At 37.2% G+C, this 18,244-nt stretch overlaps 1 protein-coding gene across 4 annotated transcripts; it reads left to right on the top strand.

Annotated features, from left to right (window-relative positions):
• Positions 1 to 1,412: 1,412 nt before the first annotated feature.
• On the top strand, positions 1,413 to 17,191 carry igf3 (insulin-like growth factor 3). 4 transcript variants are annotated; one of them, XR_005709453.1, is made up of 5 exons: positions 1,414 to 1,516; positions 3,464 to 3,608; positions 7,797 to 7,984; positions 11,563 to 11,650; positions 17,138 to 17,191. XR_005709453.1 is itself a non-coding variant. In XM_040154071.1 (4 exons), the coding sequence occupies exons 1-4, from the start codon at positions 1,472 to 1,474 to the stop codon at positions 8,180 to 8,182; spliced, it is 441 nt and encodes a 146-aa protein (XP_040010005.1). In that variant the 5' UTR covers positions 1,413 to 1,471; the 3' UTR covers positions 8,183 to 8,744. The 4 variants fall into 4 exon arrangements, 3 of the variants coding, with proteins under 3 accessions (XP_040010005.1, XP_040010006.1, XP_040010004.1); XM_040154071.1 differs by lacking the exons at positions 11,563 to 11,650; positions 17,138 to 17,191 and adding an exon at positions 8,120 to 8,744 and having other exon boundaries at positions 1,413 to 1,516; XM_040154072.1 differs by lacking the exons at positions 11,563 to 11,650; positions 17,138 to 17,191 and adding an exon at positions 9,476 to 10,675 and having other exon boundaries at positions 1,416 to 1,516.
• Positions 17,192 to 18,244: the final 1,053 nt, after the last annotated feature.

Here is an 18,244-nt window from a genome sequence, read left to right as displayed (position 1 = left end):
TGGACGATACAGTTTACATCACCACTAAAATTCACTTTGCCTTCAGTCTGAACAGAACTTTATAGTGAAGACCCTTTGAAAAAGAAGAAATTTCCTCCATCAATTTATGTGACTTTATGCTGAGCAGCTCTTTTTTCTTTTTGTATCTGAACTCTTGGAAGTAAGGGGAAAGCAACTTCAATTATGATCTCCTCCTCCTCAGACATTTATCCACAGCTGACAAAGTTTAAACTTCCAAAAAAAGGTAAAACTTCCTTATCCGGCACAGTATCCTTTTTTGTATGGAAGGGGGGTTGGGGGAGGAAATTGGTTGGCCTGTTTCTATGGTGAACCTGAGAGCCAAGCAAACCAATTTGAAAACACTACAGCATTTAGAAAAAATGCTGCAAAGTGAGAAAACAACAAATACAGACAAAACAACCAAATACAGGAATGCTACGAGTAGTTTAGGGAACCCTAAAAAGTTGTGAATGCTTGGAAAACGATTGATGTTGCCACAGTGACTCATAAACCTGTCAGAGGTGTTGGAAATAACCTCAAATGTAAGGGTTTTTTTGTGGGGTTTTTTTGTTATTTATTATTGCAGATACATGCAGTGTTTTCTATATTTGGTTATGTTTTCTGTTTTTGGTTGTATTTTCTATTTTTATCAAATTCTGCACGTGTGCTCTCATATAAGCGAAGATGTTTTCTTCATTTGATTGTGTTTTGTGTTCATTTGCTTGTGGTTTTTGCATTGTGCAGTGTGATGGACTCCAGTGTCAACGTTCCTTCCGTTTTTGGGTGTCGCTGATCAATTTTCCAAAACCTGCAGAGATGGGTAGAGTAGCCAAAAGCTGTACTCAAGGAAACATATTTTATAAGAACAAGTACTCACCTAGGACATGCTGTTGGTTTGTTGCTCATGAAGTTCCTGAAGGTGACTATCCGTAGTTTATGTGTTTTAATATCGTGACTGCATGATTCAGACATTATCGAAGATATTTGCTGTTAACCTAGCATTACCCTTTTGCTGATTACAAACATACCAATTCAAATAATGGTACACAATATCTGAATGATGCAATGAGAATGTTAAAAAAAACAACTCATTAGCTAATTTCTATGTGAATTAAACTTTTGGATTTTTTTTTTCAAATGCTGTGTATGTTATCAAAATGAAGATCTTGTCTTCATTTGATATTGTCTATTTGCAGTGTTTTGTGCTCTTAGAGCCACCCTAATCATCTCACTGGTGTCCAATAATCATGTTTTTGACTATATGAATACCCTGTTACAAACATAGTGGGAACCCAGCAGAAATCGTGCAGCCTCAGTGACAGTATGTTAAATCGTCTGATATGAGTTCTGGAATAGATAGTGTGTGAAACTGTGTGATGAGCAGAGGGAGGAACCTTGGTACTGTGGTCCTCCCCTCCTGCTGCCTGAGTATAAGACTGCAGGTCTGCTGAAGTCAGTCTACACAGACAGGATGCACTCCTCATGCTGCTCCTCTGCCAGACCACGGACACTAAAGGTAAGACTTGGTTTCATTCCATTAATTTCCCTGAACTGGGCCTGACAAGACTTTGCTGGTGGAGTGCTGTAGTGCAGACTGCTATTTCTTCTCTGTAGAGTTGAAATAATTCAATAGTAATTGAAGCAGTTGGTTTCTGCAGAAGATTTCCTGCTCTTCTCTGTGTCCTCACTGATGATACTTTATTTTATTGGTCCAGTAGTTTCCTATAATTCAGTAGAAAGGAACTAATTTGTAACTTTAAATTCATTAGTTGTCATTTCGTTCTCATTTTAGGGAAAATTGAGAATTTTTAAAATTGGTATACTTTAATTATTAATTACTTCTAAGGACAACAGGTCAACTGAACATGCATATTTGTGAAATTTGTCTATAGACAAACATGCAGTTCAACATATATGGAGGATCAGTTTTCAACAATAAATAAAACGCCGTATGCATTAGAAGCAGAGCCTTCCAGTTTAATGAAAAAATTATGTGCTGACTACCTCCCTGCAGTGCACAGGATATTTGATTATTGATTATTTTGCCTATAATTAATACCAAAGAATAGTTATTTCCAGGAAACTTCCTCAGAAATTAATACGAAAATATGGAGCCATAAAATAAAGCATTACCAAATTTTTTTGTAAACAGTTTGGATTTTGAACTGTGTATCATGTAAAACAAGCACTTGAAGGACATGACTTTAGGTTTGGGAACTGGTGATGGACTCTATTATTTTATAACCAAATTATAACCAATTTAGCTTTGAACTACATCTCATTGTCCCTCTCAGTGAATGGAGTTGTGATGAGTTGCTCACTTGTCATATTTCACATCAAAAAAAGGTCTTTATTCAGCCCACTGAGAGCTCCCTCCACACTCTTAAAAATAAAAAAAACTTACAACTTGACAGCAGTCTAATAGCTGGGTGGGGTCATGACAATTTTTGCATCTAAAACAGGGTTATGGGCAAAAAAGGGGTAGAAAAGGCTAAAACGCCTGCTGCATTCACGGCAAAAAAAAAAAAGTTGTATGTTGCAGCGCAGTTTTTCAAGTGCCACTGATGTATATATACTGTATGTCTACTCTGATACAATCTAATCAAAGAAATCAAAGAATACATGTTCACAGTGTACCCATTTCTTTAGTTGCAACAACACTACTTCACATTCTGAATCTTGAACAAAATTTAAAATGATTCCATAAAGAGCAGGTCATGGATTTTAGAAATACTGAGGTCAAAGTTCCCCAGGCAACCTTACCTCCCTAAAGTCATTTTTGACCCACCACTTTTTCTGTACAGTACAATTTTATTTTTCCATACTCTGTTTAAATATATTTTCTGCAAACATTATCTCTCCCCACCACTGTCTAAATGCTGTTTCAAAGCAAACAAGGAATATATTTATGGCCAAGATCTCTTATTTTAATTTATGTGTGCCTAAAACAATCAGTTTTAAAATTTTTGACTTGTGTCTCAGAATTATGTTTTTGTTATGTATAAATGTAATTTGTTAGTTAGTTTTTAAATAATTTTAGTTGACTTATTAAAATGACAAAAAAAAATGATCTCACAATTGTGATTAAAAAAAACTGTAATTTATGTTTCCTTCTCAGGTCACTAAAACCCCCCAAATCCCTGAAACAATTCAAAGGATATAACCTAGGTGTTCTCAATGGTAGCGAGGCCCATGCTAAACAATAGCCCCTGAATAAAACCTTGGCTAGTATACATTAAGTTGACATTAATAAAATCAGTGACGTTTTTAGACTTGTGCATTACAGGCTCAGACACATTTTCTCTTCCTTCAACTGACAGGTTAAGAAATAACTATTGGACACTCATTATGAGCACATTCATTTTTAGTGGCATTTTTTTGGCTTTGTATGCCATCACCCCTTTTGCATATTGAAGGTTTTGTATTAAAGTTGCGTATTCAGAGTTTTTCTTTTCCTCTTCAGGTGTTGTGTGTTCAGATGTGCATTTTCTACTCCGCCATGTGTCTGGCAGGCTGGCCACTCTCCTCAGAGGCAGCCAGACTCCGCTGTGGTTCTGATCTCCTCAGTGACCTCATATTTGTGTGTGGGGATCGGGGAATCTATTTGGGTAAGTCTATCTTCACGTTATAAACTTTTTTTTGTAGCTATCTAATGTCACCTAAAAAGCTGCTGATGAGATTTAGACTTTTCCTGAATACGGTTTGACTTTGTTGCCTTATTGTGGCAGTAATGGAGAGGTTCGGAGGTCACCAACATCTTAAGGATTCATCCTCCAGAAACTACGATGCAAGTGAATACAAAATAATACAGAATGTGCTCTGGACAAACTTGGACATGATCCCATGTTGAAGCTGACACCTTGCACAAAAACAAGCTGAAGTTAGGGACCGTCTTAAAAGTGCAAGCAAAATGGCTACGAAAGCTTCTCAAATTTTTGTCAATACATTTTTCATTGTGTACACTTCAAACCAACTTTATTTTAGCTGGCCCTCCTCCTGTTGCATGCACACAAAGCCATTTCCTGCAACTTTGGTGCTGTAGGCCAGACCTCCACCGGCACCCCCTGGGGGATTGATCTTTTTGTTATTAGATTTTATGACAATTATGATAATTTTCTAAATTTTAAAAAAATATACTTCACTTTATTTAACTTCATTCAGCTTCTAGTCATGTCATGTGTTCAACATCTCTAAATCATGATCATATTCAGGATATGATATGGAACATAAGAAACCTTGTTATTCATATCCCTGTTTCTGATGATCAGTGCAAGGATTGTCTTTGACTCATCCATATCAGAGATTTTCCCTGTCCCTTCTGTAGTGAAGTGCAGATATAATCAGTATCAGACTTTCACTCATGAATGTCCTGGTCACGTTTCAGATCCAGCATTTATTTTAATTCTAATTTAGACTTTTTCCCTTAATTATACAACTCACAATGCAAAATTGAAGCCTGCATTGATACTGGCAAAGCAATTTCAGTATGTTTTACAGTTTAAGAGATCTGGATTAAAAAAAATATAACATGCCGTTTCCTATAATATTTAAATACTGGTGTATATTATTTCTATGCTATCCATACAGAGAGGATGTCAGTGTGGGTCTGTTGCAGGCTGGTCTGGACAGGATTTAGAAGGACACTTGTTAATCTCAGCATCAAAAAAGGTTTTCAACCAACTGTAGAGATCTGTAGAGATGTAGTTCACCTGAAAAATTCGCTGAAGCTGTTGCTTGCTGTCGTATCACTGACTGAAGATACTGACTGCTGTTTTTATATATTTTGAGGCTCAGCAGCTCACAAAGCTGTGCAGTCAGTGTTAACAGAGCACAGTGTGGCTTTTTTTGACAGCTGTCATTTCAGGAATGTCTGGATTTGTAGGAGATACAGAATAAACAAAATGCCTGGAATTTTTTGGTTCCAATCTTGATCCAGTGGATTAGCTCAGGAAAGCCATCTAACAAAGCAATCTAACTTCAGAGTGTAAATTAATCATTTATAATGAAGGTTATCTTTTGTTAAACCTACTGACTACCTGACTATGTTAGTTGATGACGTGCCTGCGCATATATCTGTATCTCAGTTATGAGTCTTATTGGCTGTGTGGAAACTTATTATGATGTTTGCATGGAACATAAGTAAACTGCTTGCTTGTACAGGATTCTTACACAACAATGTGAACAAACTAACTGGTGGATCATAAAATAAGCTGTAGCCAGAAATTACTTAATGATATGACAAGGGGTGTCAGCACCCAGTAACATACACCGCTAAAAAGTCTGTCTTTAGACTTCTCTCAGCATCAGGTTTTTAGTGCAGAGTAGGTAGTGTTTTTTAAAATTGCAATGTACACATTAGACAGCAGACATACTGTTTAAAGTTAAAAAAAAAAATGGCTTCTGAAATTAAGATCAAAATGTTTATCCCTCCTCTTTGGTACCCCTCCAGCTGTCAGTCACTTAACTCACCTGTGCCTAAAACGGGAAGGGCCATTTTTAGGCACAGGTGCAGAACGTCCAACGTCCATTTATTTATTTTTGTCCTGCTGCAGAATGAATTAGGGACTGATCTGATGCCTCCCTGATGGTATTGCATGATGGATAAGAATCTAAACATGTAAAGTGCCTAAAACCATGCTGTATATATGAAAACAGGCCAACATGTGGCTGGGCCCCACGTTTACTGTTTTGATGATTTTCTGTAATTTGCTCGATTGCAAATTTGTCCAGAAATCCACACCACTTAATTACTATAACAATTGCATTAGACCGAATAACGTCACCGGCAAGTCAATTTAGTATGTGTTCTGGAGTTCTATCAATCATATTACATGATCTTTTTCAGCAGATAGATGTGCCCACTTTTCATTGAAATGTAGACATTTTCATTTCCACTGTTCTGAGCATTTGAAGAAATAGAGTTGTATGTACAACCTCCCTTTTTTTTTAATAGTACATTATGGCCAAATAAGAAATGTAGCTATTGTGGCATGTATTTTTGAACAAAGTGTTTAAAGATAAAAACATTAGTTGTAAATTGAAATATAAATTGGTAGGTTCTATCTTGTTACAACAGAAATGCAGATGAATTAAATTGTTATTACTGTAGGTTTTAATAAATCCAAAAAAACTTGGGATCAAATGTTATCAAGGCTATTCTACCCTGTGTGTTAACACTTTCTCTAGCAGAGGTGTATAACACAGATATGGTCATGGTTTTCATATCCACATGAAAACGCTGCACTTATTGTGAGCAAGTTATCAGCTCCACAACAGCAAAACAAGTCCTGTTCATGTATTTGCATGAGAACTAGCCACAACACTACTCTACTTTACTATAAGTCTCAGGAAGTTGGACAAACTCAACTTTTAATTCAAAATAATATCTTATGATTGACTGTTTTATACAACAATGGTTTATAATTTGGAGAAATGTGAATATGAATATATGGCATGTAAATGAGCTTACTGCTTCAATGGGTTAGAGTGACAGGGGCAAAACACTTCACAGTATACCTTACACTGTAAGGCATCTTGCACATTTAATGTGAAAAGTTTATTATTATTAGAATATAATTTCTCCCCCTGTAAACATAGAATTACCCAGAGGCCCTTTCACCTGATTACCTTTCCCCTGTTCTGACCAAGGCCACCTTCTCCATCTGCTATCAGAGGGGTGGCGATCCACCAAAATGGTTGTGTACTAACCAGAACACTGTGCCTCAGTGTGTGATAGCTTTATTGTTAAAACACTTGTTATCTGAGACCGGTTCAGCTTTCACACTAATAACAAAGAAAGGTGCAAATAGGGAGAGACAGCAGTGGAGAAGCAGAAAGCCTCTCAAATAGTAGAACAATAGACAATTCAAAGTATATACTTTGCATATGATGGTGTTGTGTTGTCCCGCATGATTATGGCCCATTTCATACAGATTTTAAAAAAGATTATTCTTGAAAGTCTTTACAAGTTTTTGTTTCAATCTATCCAGGAGATGCCAAGATGTTTGACCTGCTGGTGGCACTAAATGAAAAGTCAGGGATCATCAAACTCAATAGGGTTTCATTCAGATGTTGTTATTCCTATAGCCTTGCAGCTAGTGTAGCTATAAACACAAGCAATACCAAAGTACTATGTGAAGAATATATGGTATAAGGATATTCTTGATTAAAAGTGGTCATAATTATATACGACACATCAACACAAATTTTTCACTAGTAGAACCTAACAATGGCAATGTACAGAGGAAGATGAAGAAGATATCTTGACAATTGTCTATGGACTTTCATGGTCCCCACAGGATGGATCCTAATGACCTTGATGTCCTTCCTTTACTGCCACCATCAGAACAACAGTCTCCCCTGGACTATGACAATATAATGTCTTGAAATTTAATGGCTGGATTTTCATGAAATTTGCTGACCACATTCATGCTCTGCAGAGTATGAACCGTTTTTATGACCCAATTTTCTTTCCTCCAGTGCCACCTTCAGGATTTAATTTTTAGTTCCCTTACTGGAAAGCTCTAAGAACAGCTAAAAAATTAGTATTGTTGTTTTGTCCTGTAAATTGGTATTACAGGGTGTGATGAATCATAGAGGAGATAGGCTTTGTCAGAAACACTGCATACAGAGTACAAAAGGTTTGACTATCTGTTGTTACCATGCATGTTTTGGCTTAATTGACCTCATGAGGACAATCAAGGTGGCATGTTTTTCTTTCTAAAGTAAGGAAGATACTGCAGCTTAAAAGAAAAAAAGAAACTTGTTTGAAATTAGGTGCTTGTTTACCTCTGCAGGAAAAGGTACGTGGTCTGGTTACGGTTCTCGGCCAAGAGGGAAGGGGATAGTAGATCAGTGTTGCCAGCCAGCTGGCTGTGAACTTCAGCATCTGGAGATGTATTGTGCCAAACCAAAGAGCCAGCAGCACATCACAGCTTACCCAGCCACCACCACAGCAGCACATACCACTACCCAGCTAGACATGGTAAGAGCTCTTCTGTAAAAAGTAATTTGACAAAATAATCTTAACTCAATTTCACTTACAAGCTTTTTCCACGACCGTAAAACACAGTCCTCAGCAGTGACTGGATTTGGTTTTTCTTCTTTTCTCTACAATCAGGCCATTCACATCCACAGCCCAAGACCATCCTTTAACAAAGTCCAGGGTTACAATCTCCCCTAAATTACCACTACCTGTTATCACATGACCAGATCTCAATGTAATGTCAGCTAAAGGAGAGTTAAGACTATGTTGTTAAGCTCTACTTCTGTCTAAATTAAAATTATAATACTTTGCCCTTCAGTTAGCGTAAGGCAACAACCACCACAAGAACCAAACATTTGGGAAAAGTTCCACTAAAATATTAATTGACTGCAGATTTTTATCCATTCTTTAAGAGAAATTGGCCTGCATACATTATGACAGACAAATAAAGTGTAAGGTTGAAACAAATTAAATGTGAGAATAATGACTTCAATACCAGAGCCAAAACCAAAAATACATCATAACAAAGTTGATACCAATGTTAAATCCTAGCTGATCAGTGCAGGCCCCACACAGGGCCAAGGTTACCTGCTACATCCAAGCCACATGTCCTTGAATCAACTTTTTTGCCTATCCTTGTCTCGCAGGCACAGCAGTTCCAAGCAGTATTTCACAAGAGACTTTTAGAGCACCTGGGGACTCCCAACAGTCCAAAAAGGGAAGTTTATAGAAAGAAAACACAGCATTCAGTCCAACGGAAAAGCAAAGCTTCATCATCAAACAGGAGGATTAACACAGAGAACACATCCAGCAGGCCACCTTCAGCCTCCGGGAGTCCCCTTCAAAGACTGATGAGATTTGAATCATGACCTCTGACCTCGTGAAATGCTGCATATTTATAGTGACTGGATTGGACCCAGCTGCTTGAAAGACTGATGCTGACTGTTGTAATATGAATTTAAAGAAATTCTCTGCTTAGTAGGGATCACAGTGGTTGAAAATAACCCCAAAGCACCAGATTATCAACAGATTTGGAGGGAAACAAAAAGTTGCTGGGTGATTTAACATACCCACTGGACATCTTCAGCTCCAGGAACAAATACAACTGAAGTAGCTCTCCCTTATACATGATAGTCACCCACACTCTTTTCTAATGTCATCTCTATAGTGTTTTAGCTTTAAAGGTGTATACTACTGTAACAGCCATGTCTGGACTAGAAAGGTTGACAAGTATATTCTGATAGCTCACTAATTGACTGGCCTTTATCTATCAACCTGATGATGTTTAACCCATGATGGTCTTGGGCTTGTGAGAAATTAAAAGCTGTTAAATGTTAAACAAACAACAATGCATAGTTAACCATTCCTGTCTAGACAAATGGAGTGTACAACATAGAGACTATTGACTTTTTTTAATTTCCGTTTGAAATGCCAGTGTGATTGTGCACAAGGATTTCCTTGTAGTTTTGGTTTCATTCTGTTTCCTATCAGCCCTTTTCCAATGCAGCAACTTAGTGCCCTGAGGCTTCCAACAACCTGAACATTTTAGAGCCCAGTGAGGTTTTGGTACCAGGTTCTTCTTTGTGTTTCCAGTGTATTTAAAGCAGAAACAATTGATTTACATTTTTTTAACACAATATCATCTATGTGTCATAAACGTGTTAGCAATCAGTGATTTATTTGCATATTTAACAGATATGTGGCAATATTAGCAATCCACTTGACAAAATTTTGCTCCAGTATTCACTCTCCATTTAGCTCTGGTTTGGTCTCCACCAGCTCTGAAGATAAATATGTATCTTTAGCTTCTAAATGCTCAATTATGTTCACTGGCTAGTCTCTAACTGTGTATGTCTGCTTTTTTTTCTGAGCAGATAGTGTACAATGGGTTTTTACATGTTATGTTAGGTTATTGCAGTGAAAAAGAGCTACAGTATATAGGTCAGATCATCTTAGATATGCTTCATTTTGGTGCTATTTTTGACAGACAGCTAATCATGATGTCACTGGGTTAGCTTGTTAGCCACTGTAGCTAGCAGTATTACTCTGTTTTACACATAGATTTTAAACATAAAATATTTAAAGTTTTTGATACTTGTGCAAAGTCTGTTGAATACAGTACACTACATCTTTTCAAATGCATTGATACTCCTTTATAGCACTTTGACTGAATGATAGTATGTAGCTTTATGTACCTTTAGTATGTGTTTTGGATACAGACATTAGCAAGGCAGAATGTACAGAAGAAGTTTGTGTACTTATTGAATGGGTTGGATTGAACTTATTACTACTTCAGTTGTACTGATTTTTATGTTCCTTCTGTCTGAGATGATCTAGTATGTTGTTTATTGTTTCAAATTTTGTGTCTGACCATGATTTATGTGAAAGACTTTGAATGCATTCATTATTTATTTCACCATGACTATAATAAATATTAAAACTTTATAATTCTTTTTGATGGATTCAATGAGGTTGATGTTGTTATGGTTTGATTTGAAGCCACCACAGGAGAAAACTAAAACAAACTGAGAAAGTCATTTGAGTTTCGACCATTCTTTCTCTGGTGTTTCTCCCTTGGCACCTTGCACACAGAGTTGTTTTGAATTTTGAAACATTTTATAACAATATAATATTTAAGAGACCTTTACCTTTTGTTTTGACGTTCAGCTTCAGTCCGATCATAAACAGCTGAGTAATTTTACTTTGAGATGGCAGAAGTTATCATCTCTTTCCAAGACCTTTTCAGGAGTTCTGAAGGCCATCTCAGCCCTCTGTGTAGAGCAGCTTGATAAAACAAATGTCCCGTCTCCTATGCATAATAAGCATTATGGTGAGATTAGTGAGTAAATTCAAAATCTCAGTTTTAGTTTAGGGGTTCTAGTGGAAGTACTTGCCTTTATTTGTGGCCAGACACAGTATTTTGACATCTTCACTTATGCAGCTGGATGAGTTGAAAATATAGCCTTATAGCCTTATCAGTTAGAAATAATATTTTGAAGGAAAATAAAACGGTGTTGTACAGAAAAACTAAATGTGAAAATAAGAATTTAAGAATGGTAACTTGATTTCTTTGTGCCAACACATTTTGGAGAAGTATTCTCTTACTGAAGCATCTACACCTGATGGATTCAAAATGTGTTTCCTGTCATTGTGCAATTTCCTGGCAGTGGGTCAGAGTTCACTTTTGTTCATCTCTTACCATGCAGATTTGCTTGGCCCGCCAATTAAAACACTGATGTGCTGTGTTTCAGTGTGTCATCAACCTTTTCAGTACAATATTACACTGCCGGACTACAAACTGCAGCATCACTTTCACATAATATTTACTGTTTGTTATCACTTTTATCAATCAATAACCATGTATTGAAACCATGACACATCATCCTTTTCGGGCACTGTGTAGAAAACTGCATAAAAATTTATCTTGCAGGCAGTGAACACAGATAGATCTTATAAGAAAGAATTGTATCTAGTTGTTTCTGGAGCTTTCAACTACAGGTTATGTTATCATTTTTATTTTTTTGCCAGTAAAGTTTTTATTGATTTTATTCATTGATTTAATGATTTTTATACTGCAGAAAAACCGCTACATCACTTCAGGGTCACAGGAGTAGACATCAACACAAGACACAGTGTGGGAAACAAAAACAAGTAAAATAAATACAAGTAAGTAGAACACGGAGAAGTGGGAAATTCAGTCCACAGTGAATTGAAAAGAAAACATGTCACAATCACAGAAGATATTTGGCTAAGCTTGAAAGAGTGGTATCAGTCTTCTCAGTAAGAGAGCAAATTAATGTGTATTTCCCAGATTGTAGAACTATTCCTTCAAGAGAATTGGAAGAGTTCTTGTAGCTACAATATTCAATTCAATTATTATTCAATTCTGTTTTATTTATATAGCGCCAAATCATAACAAAGGTTATCTCAGGGCACTTTTCATGTAGAGCAGGTCTAGACCGTATTCTTTATGGTTATATGCAATATTCAAGTTCTGGAAATCAAGTTAGCACACTAGCATGAGCTGTGAGATCCCTCCCCTGACTTTGGCCTTCTCTGATTGGTTAGAAGGGCAAGGCTTAGAAACTTTAGAGGGAACTGGTGCTGCTGCCAGGCTGTTCCATGAGTCTGGGTCACAGAAACCTTTGACAGCTACTCTCCACATTACGATATAACTTTTTGTTTCTTCGTTAGAGTATGCATCTCTGTTTGTATCTCTTGGATGACTTCATATACACTTCAGAGCAGTCTCATTGTATTTGCACCCTCTGATTTAAAGTTTTTCAGAGAGGATTTTTCCTTTAGATTCAACTTCAAACATCCTGAATAATTACTTTGTATTGGAGAAGAGGTCCAATACAATCTCCAATTCTAGCACTCCTTCAACAGTCTGATGAAGAACGCTCTGTATGACTGAAGCACCAGCATCATTTTGAAGTTATGCAAGTCAACCCGCTGACTAAAGCTTGGCCACAGCTGTGCTGGTGCAGAGCAGATTTGAGACAGGATATTGGTTGGATTTTAGGAGACACTGCAGGGCAGTGGTGGTACAGCTGATTCTTCAGACTACACCATGAAAGAACACAGATGATAAGTAGTTCCAATTGTCTGTTTTTATCTGGTTTATACTCTCTAAGGCACTGATCTGAAAAAATATACCACCAGTCTCTATACTAGCTAATTTTGTATATTAAACTAAGTTTTAAGAAGGCCTACTCCTGTCTTACCCAATGCTAATGAGGGTGGGGCACATAGATTGATTTGCAGCCTTTAATTGTGCAAAAATATCTTACTAATCTTGTGAGAGTGGCTTAAAGGAATAGTTTAACATTTTGGTTAATACATTTGTTTGCTTTCTTTCCAAGGGTGAGATGTTGACATGGATGTCTTAGATACATCTGCATACATCTACGCCTCTAAAGCTCACTGCTAAAGGGGACATGTTCTATCTTGTTCGCTTAGTCCGTACACATAGAGAAATTTATGAACAGTGGTTTTAAGGGGACTGAGGTGCTGGATCTATTTCTAAACAAACAGCAGCTGGGTTCAGTGACTTTGTGCAGCTTCTTGAAGTCTTGTTGTCTAGGTGAGTTTGTCAGGTTTGGTACCATTGTGCCTGTACAGAGATCAAAAACAAAACCTGAACTTACGAAGTGTATCTGGCAACTGAAGTTAAAGCCAGAGACACTGCACAGAAGTGCTGGGCAAATGATAAACTTTTGTTTGTCAAGAAGTAGTCCTGGCCATATTCCATCATAATTCCCCCTAAAACTACACATTTTAAACAAAAAAGACTTGTGTAAATCACTGACCTTAGTGTATTTTTTAAGTTGGGACAGGCTAGCTGTTTCCCCTTGATTCCAGTCTTTATGCTAAGCTAGGTTTATCACATCCTGACTCCTGCTCTGTGCTGTATTTTTGCAATTGAAGTTGCCATTACAACCAGTGTTCAGCAAGTAACGTGAAAACAAAAATCACTTACTCTTTACACATTAGGTATTACACAGCCCAGCTCCATCAAAGAGCCTTTAAACAAGATCAAATCCTCCACACCAACACGTCAAATCTAACACATGTAGAAACAGAAAATGAGACAGTGTGGTTTTAACAAGCAGGCAGCCCTAAGATTTGGAGAATGACCATCAAAAGCTTATTTATTTTTAGCCTCAGTGACTCCACACAGCTCTCCAGAAGACCCAAAGTCATCTTCACACACCCACCAATTTCAAACAAAACAAAGGTGACTCCCAAATGTAGGTGAAGCTGTGGCTAATGTTAGCAAACTAACTAGGAGTACACAACAGGTAAATAAGACAACTTTGGAATTACCTGGAGTTGTATCTCTCCTCTTTTAGTCGAGGCTATCCTTCTCCCCCTACCTCAAGCCCCTGCACCAAGCTAACCACTGAACAAAGGGACCAAACTGATATTAATCCCCCATCAAACTCATTGAACAAGCTGACCTCCAAATGTCAAAGTAATGGAGTGTTACTGAGCTTTGTAACCATAATGTAATGACTAAATGTGGTTCCCTACAATACTAGTTGATGGAAAAAGTAATCACATATAGTAATGCGTTACTGACCAACACAGATTACAACGTGCTCTGTCTTTAAGTCTCATGCCTCTATACGTGAAAGTAACTGTGATGTTCAGTAGAGGAAATACATTGATAACAAATTCTAATATTTTTAATTCTAGGATGACTAAGCAAATCATGACAAATGTCATAATAATGTATTAAATAGGTAGATAGAATTACAGGATTTCATTTGCTACCAGTCAAAACCCCTGACTTTACTTTGTTCCCCCATTTAATCCAATTTCCATTTTTGGGTATAATCTGGTTCAAACGAGTCAAGATCTTTGAAAAAAATTTTCAGGCAGGAAGGTGTTTCTGGCCTTTTGACCCAAAACATAGTAACAGCTGTTCACAGTCACCTTGATAAGGCAGTAGGGGAGAGTTTTCTCCTTGTGGCTGCTTGCGTCACAGCCAGATAGTGTTATTCACTCCCATCTCTTCCCATGCGGTGCTGTTCTATTAAAGCCCCCACTCACATTTGATTCTCATGGCCATGAGTGAGCAATCTTTGTCAGACCAAAAGGGTAAAGTTGGGTAACATTTTTGATTATATTTTTCAAAAGCTCAACAAAATTTGTGATGAATGAATGTTGTAACTTTCTACTGTGGCATCCTCAGTCAGGAGCAATTTATTTACAATATGTTAGCAAAATTTCCATCTTCTGTTATCAGCAGCCCTTGCTCTTTTCGGTTTTCTGTTGCAATTATTTCCAGCAAGTCCAATATAGAAAAGTAAGGATATACAGTTCATGCAGATGTCGAGGTTTTAAGTCTATAGTAAATGACAGGAGTGTTCCTAGCCAGACTGCAACTATTTAAAATTACTTATAATAAAAATTTATATGAGTGTTTTCTGATCTGCCAACTCTATACAGTGGGCATTGGGCAAAAATGAGCTGTGAGCTCCTTTTGAACTGATTTATTCATGAATATTATAATAATATTATATTAATTAAGTTTGGCTTGTTTTATAGCTAATGTCCACACTATTACTAGTAGTGGGCTTTACCTCTATGGTGAAGGTGTGGGTAGAAGCGCGATTCTAAGGGAGTTGTGACATCATGTCACGTGACCAACCAGTGTGTACGTCATGACCGCATAGCCAGTTCATTTTACGCTCGTGATTGACCTTGTTTTGCAGTGTTCTTCCTCTTTCAGTTATGTTGTTAGACTTTACTCACCTCCAGAAAAATCATCCTAGTAATGTTACATAGCTGCCACTGACTGTCTGGGCTCTGAAATTATTTTGCACATGTAAACCAGCTACACCTGATTCTAGAGGAATACCTCCTTTACCTGGTTTCTGTTGTCCTCTTCTATGATTCTACCTATTTTATCTATATGGGCTGCCTGTATGTGGATTTTAGAGTTATAGCAATAGAAAGCAAGAATAATTTATTCACATTGTGCAATACACAGTAGAACAGTCGTATTTACAATGCTATAATAATTTATAATAGGTCACCACTATAGAAAGTGTATGTACATATTTCACTACATTTTAATTACTCTAATCATTTGGATCAAAGGATAGTGACAGATAAAGCATTACATTTCTATCTTTATGTTTACTGTCAGAAACACTCATTTTAGAGCCAATAAAGAGAAAGAGTTATAACTACAGAGAGATGCAGCACAGGATTCCCATGGCTGATCAGACTGAAAGGCCTATGGTTAAGAAAACACTACGACAAGGAGTGTTGTGACATGATGTATTAATATGATTATGTCATATTAAATGATCATGAATGCTACTGTAGTTAAAATCATATGGTGTAGTACCAACTTAAACGTTCTGCAATTAACTCCTAAGTGTTCATATTTAGAGATGTTATTAATTGTCTTGAATTAAAAAAAATTCAAACATCAGAGATGCAACATAAGAGAGTAGAAAGACATGAAGAGTTGTCTCCATTATAGTAAACCATCAGTAACATTATCAGCATTGTAGCTAACCTTCAACTTAGTGCACATCTACATAAAACCTGGGACTGCACTTCAAGTTATCATCATCCTAGACAATTGTCATTCAGCAGCAAAGTCAGCAAAGTCTAGCATCATAACCAAAATAGCAAGAATACTATGAAGGAAATTGAGAGCATGATGCAGACTGGTCTGACATACTCACTGGTTGGTCATGTGACATGACATACCTACATCCAAGCCTTCGAATTTAATGTGTGCGTTAAGGTATGGTTAGTTTAAGGCAGCTAAAAGTACTTTGTTAGGATGAACAAAAAATTGCGGTCATTGTTAACAGAAACTAACATTCACTGTCAATATAGCCTTTTATTTTTTTTATCTTTTTATACACATATTTCTCATTTGCACAACAGAAATTTATAAAGAAGTGATGGGAAACTAGTTAATGTTTCAGTAAAATACTCAATTTTGTCACTAACTTTGTTTCCCCCCATATTGTGAATGATGTATAAATGTCATAATGTATGGGGGGCATCAGAAATCTGATAACTTATCTAAATATTTAGCTGGCTAACTAGCTAGCAAGTAAAAAGAGTTCCAATGGGAAAAGGCTATTTTAATATGGTAACCACTTTGGCTCATACCTCACAATCAAGGTTGGATTTCCAACTGGGCAAAGCAGACAGGTTCTCTGCAAGTCAGGTGGTATTTTTATTTGTTTAATTTCAAATTTGGTAGATAAAAAATTTACAATTTGGGCTAATCCCTGTCCTGCCTTATTTTCTTATTTTGTGGCTGTGTGCTCATTTTATGCAGTTCCTGGGAACTTGGGGGTGACAGGTACAGAATGCACAGAGTGCTGTAGGTAGGTGGTAGGGTGGGGGTCAATAGGGGCTAAACCCAAGGTCTCTTGTCATACTTAGTTCAGCACTAGCACCACGTTGTATTTTGATGTTACTTACCAATGTAAGTAACCTTTAGAAATGTAAAATTGATATTTCAGTGACACCTATTGCAGTGCATGCACAAAATGGGCACAAAATACCAGGCGGCTTTTTTCGTGGAGAAAACATTTCCATAGACTGTCAACAAGTCCACCTGCGTCTGACTACAGGAGTAAAGTGAGGCTGTCCTATCTCTCTGTCAAGGCTGCTGAAGGGTCTGGAGGCTCCTTTTCCTGCTGCTGTATCAGCGGGGTCGCATCTACAGCAGAGCTGCTGCAAACACAATGACGAGCTGCCCAGCTACGAGCCAATACTCAATCTGGACCAATACCACATCTCGTGAATGCATCAATAAAAGGGCTGACAGCTTCTGCCACCAAGTAAGACCTGATCCTGTAGAGTGCAAAACTGGCACCTGAACTGTCCAGGACCTACACATAAGGTTTATGATTAACAGAGTTGAGATTTTTCAGCTCTTCTCCCTGAGCTCCAGATAAACTACCTCACTGTGCCTGAACAGCTGAACCAGCTGACAATTTTTGTGTAACACAAATTTCATAACTTATCTTTTTCATCATTTTAACTTCTCCTTTCTGTGTTTGGATTGTAAGCCATTATCATGTTGTTTGTCATTGTTTTATGTATTACCTGAAAAGGACACAGAACATGTAGCCATAGTAACACACACATGCATGGGATTGCATAGATTTCATTACTACCATAATTCAAATGATATCATCACCAGTGAATAATGTTCAACTAGTGAGAAGTATTTCATTAAATAATAATACTGTAATACTAATTATAGCCAAAGAAAATATAATCGGGTTTTGTAGAAGAGCTTAGACTATGGGATGAATGTAAAGTCATATTTTGAAACAGAAGAAATAGCTTCAAAAGATTGAAACTCTGTGTTGAAGTCTAATTAAAAAGGGTTTTGAAAGATTAGGTTTGTGTTACCTGGCATAGCATTTCGAATTATGCATCAATCCAAATAACCCCACTGTGCTAACAAACTTCTGTTTTTAGGTCTTTGTGCCTATAAAACCCTTTGCACGTTTAGTGACAAATACCATGATATAGAGCAAACAACGAGAGAGTAAACTTTGGCTACAGTTGCTGCTGCTAGCTAACATGCAGAGAGGATGAGACAGTTTCCCACAGCCAGCACACAAGCTGCAGAGAGTGATACTCACAACTCCCCTGTTACTATAGCTAACATTAAACCAACAGCATATCTTTACAAACTAGAAAGTAAGCAGAGAGTCCGTGGGCAAGTAATTTATCACTACCAGACACACAAATATGACA

This window comes from Xiphias gladius, chromosome 18, assembly GCF_016859285.1.
Source record: "Xiphias gladius isolate SHS-SW01 ecotype Sanya breed wild chromosome 18, ASM1685928v1, whole genome shotgun sequence".
Classification (NCBI taxonomy): Eukaryota; Metazoa; Chordata; class Actinopteri; order Istiophoriformes; family Xiphiidae; genus Xiphias; species Xiphias gladius.
Note: the sequence above shows the minus strand (reverse complement) of the source record. Positions and strands in the feature narration are given on the sequence as shown.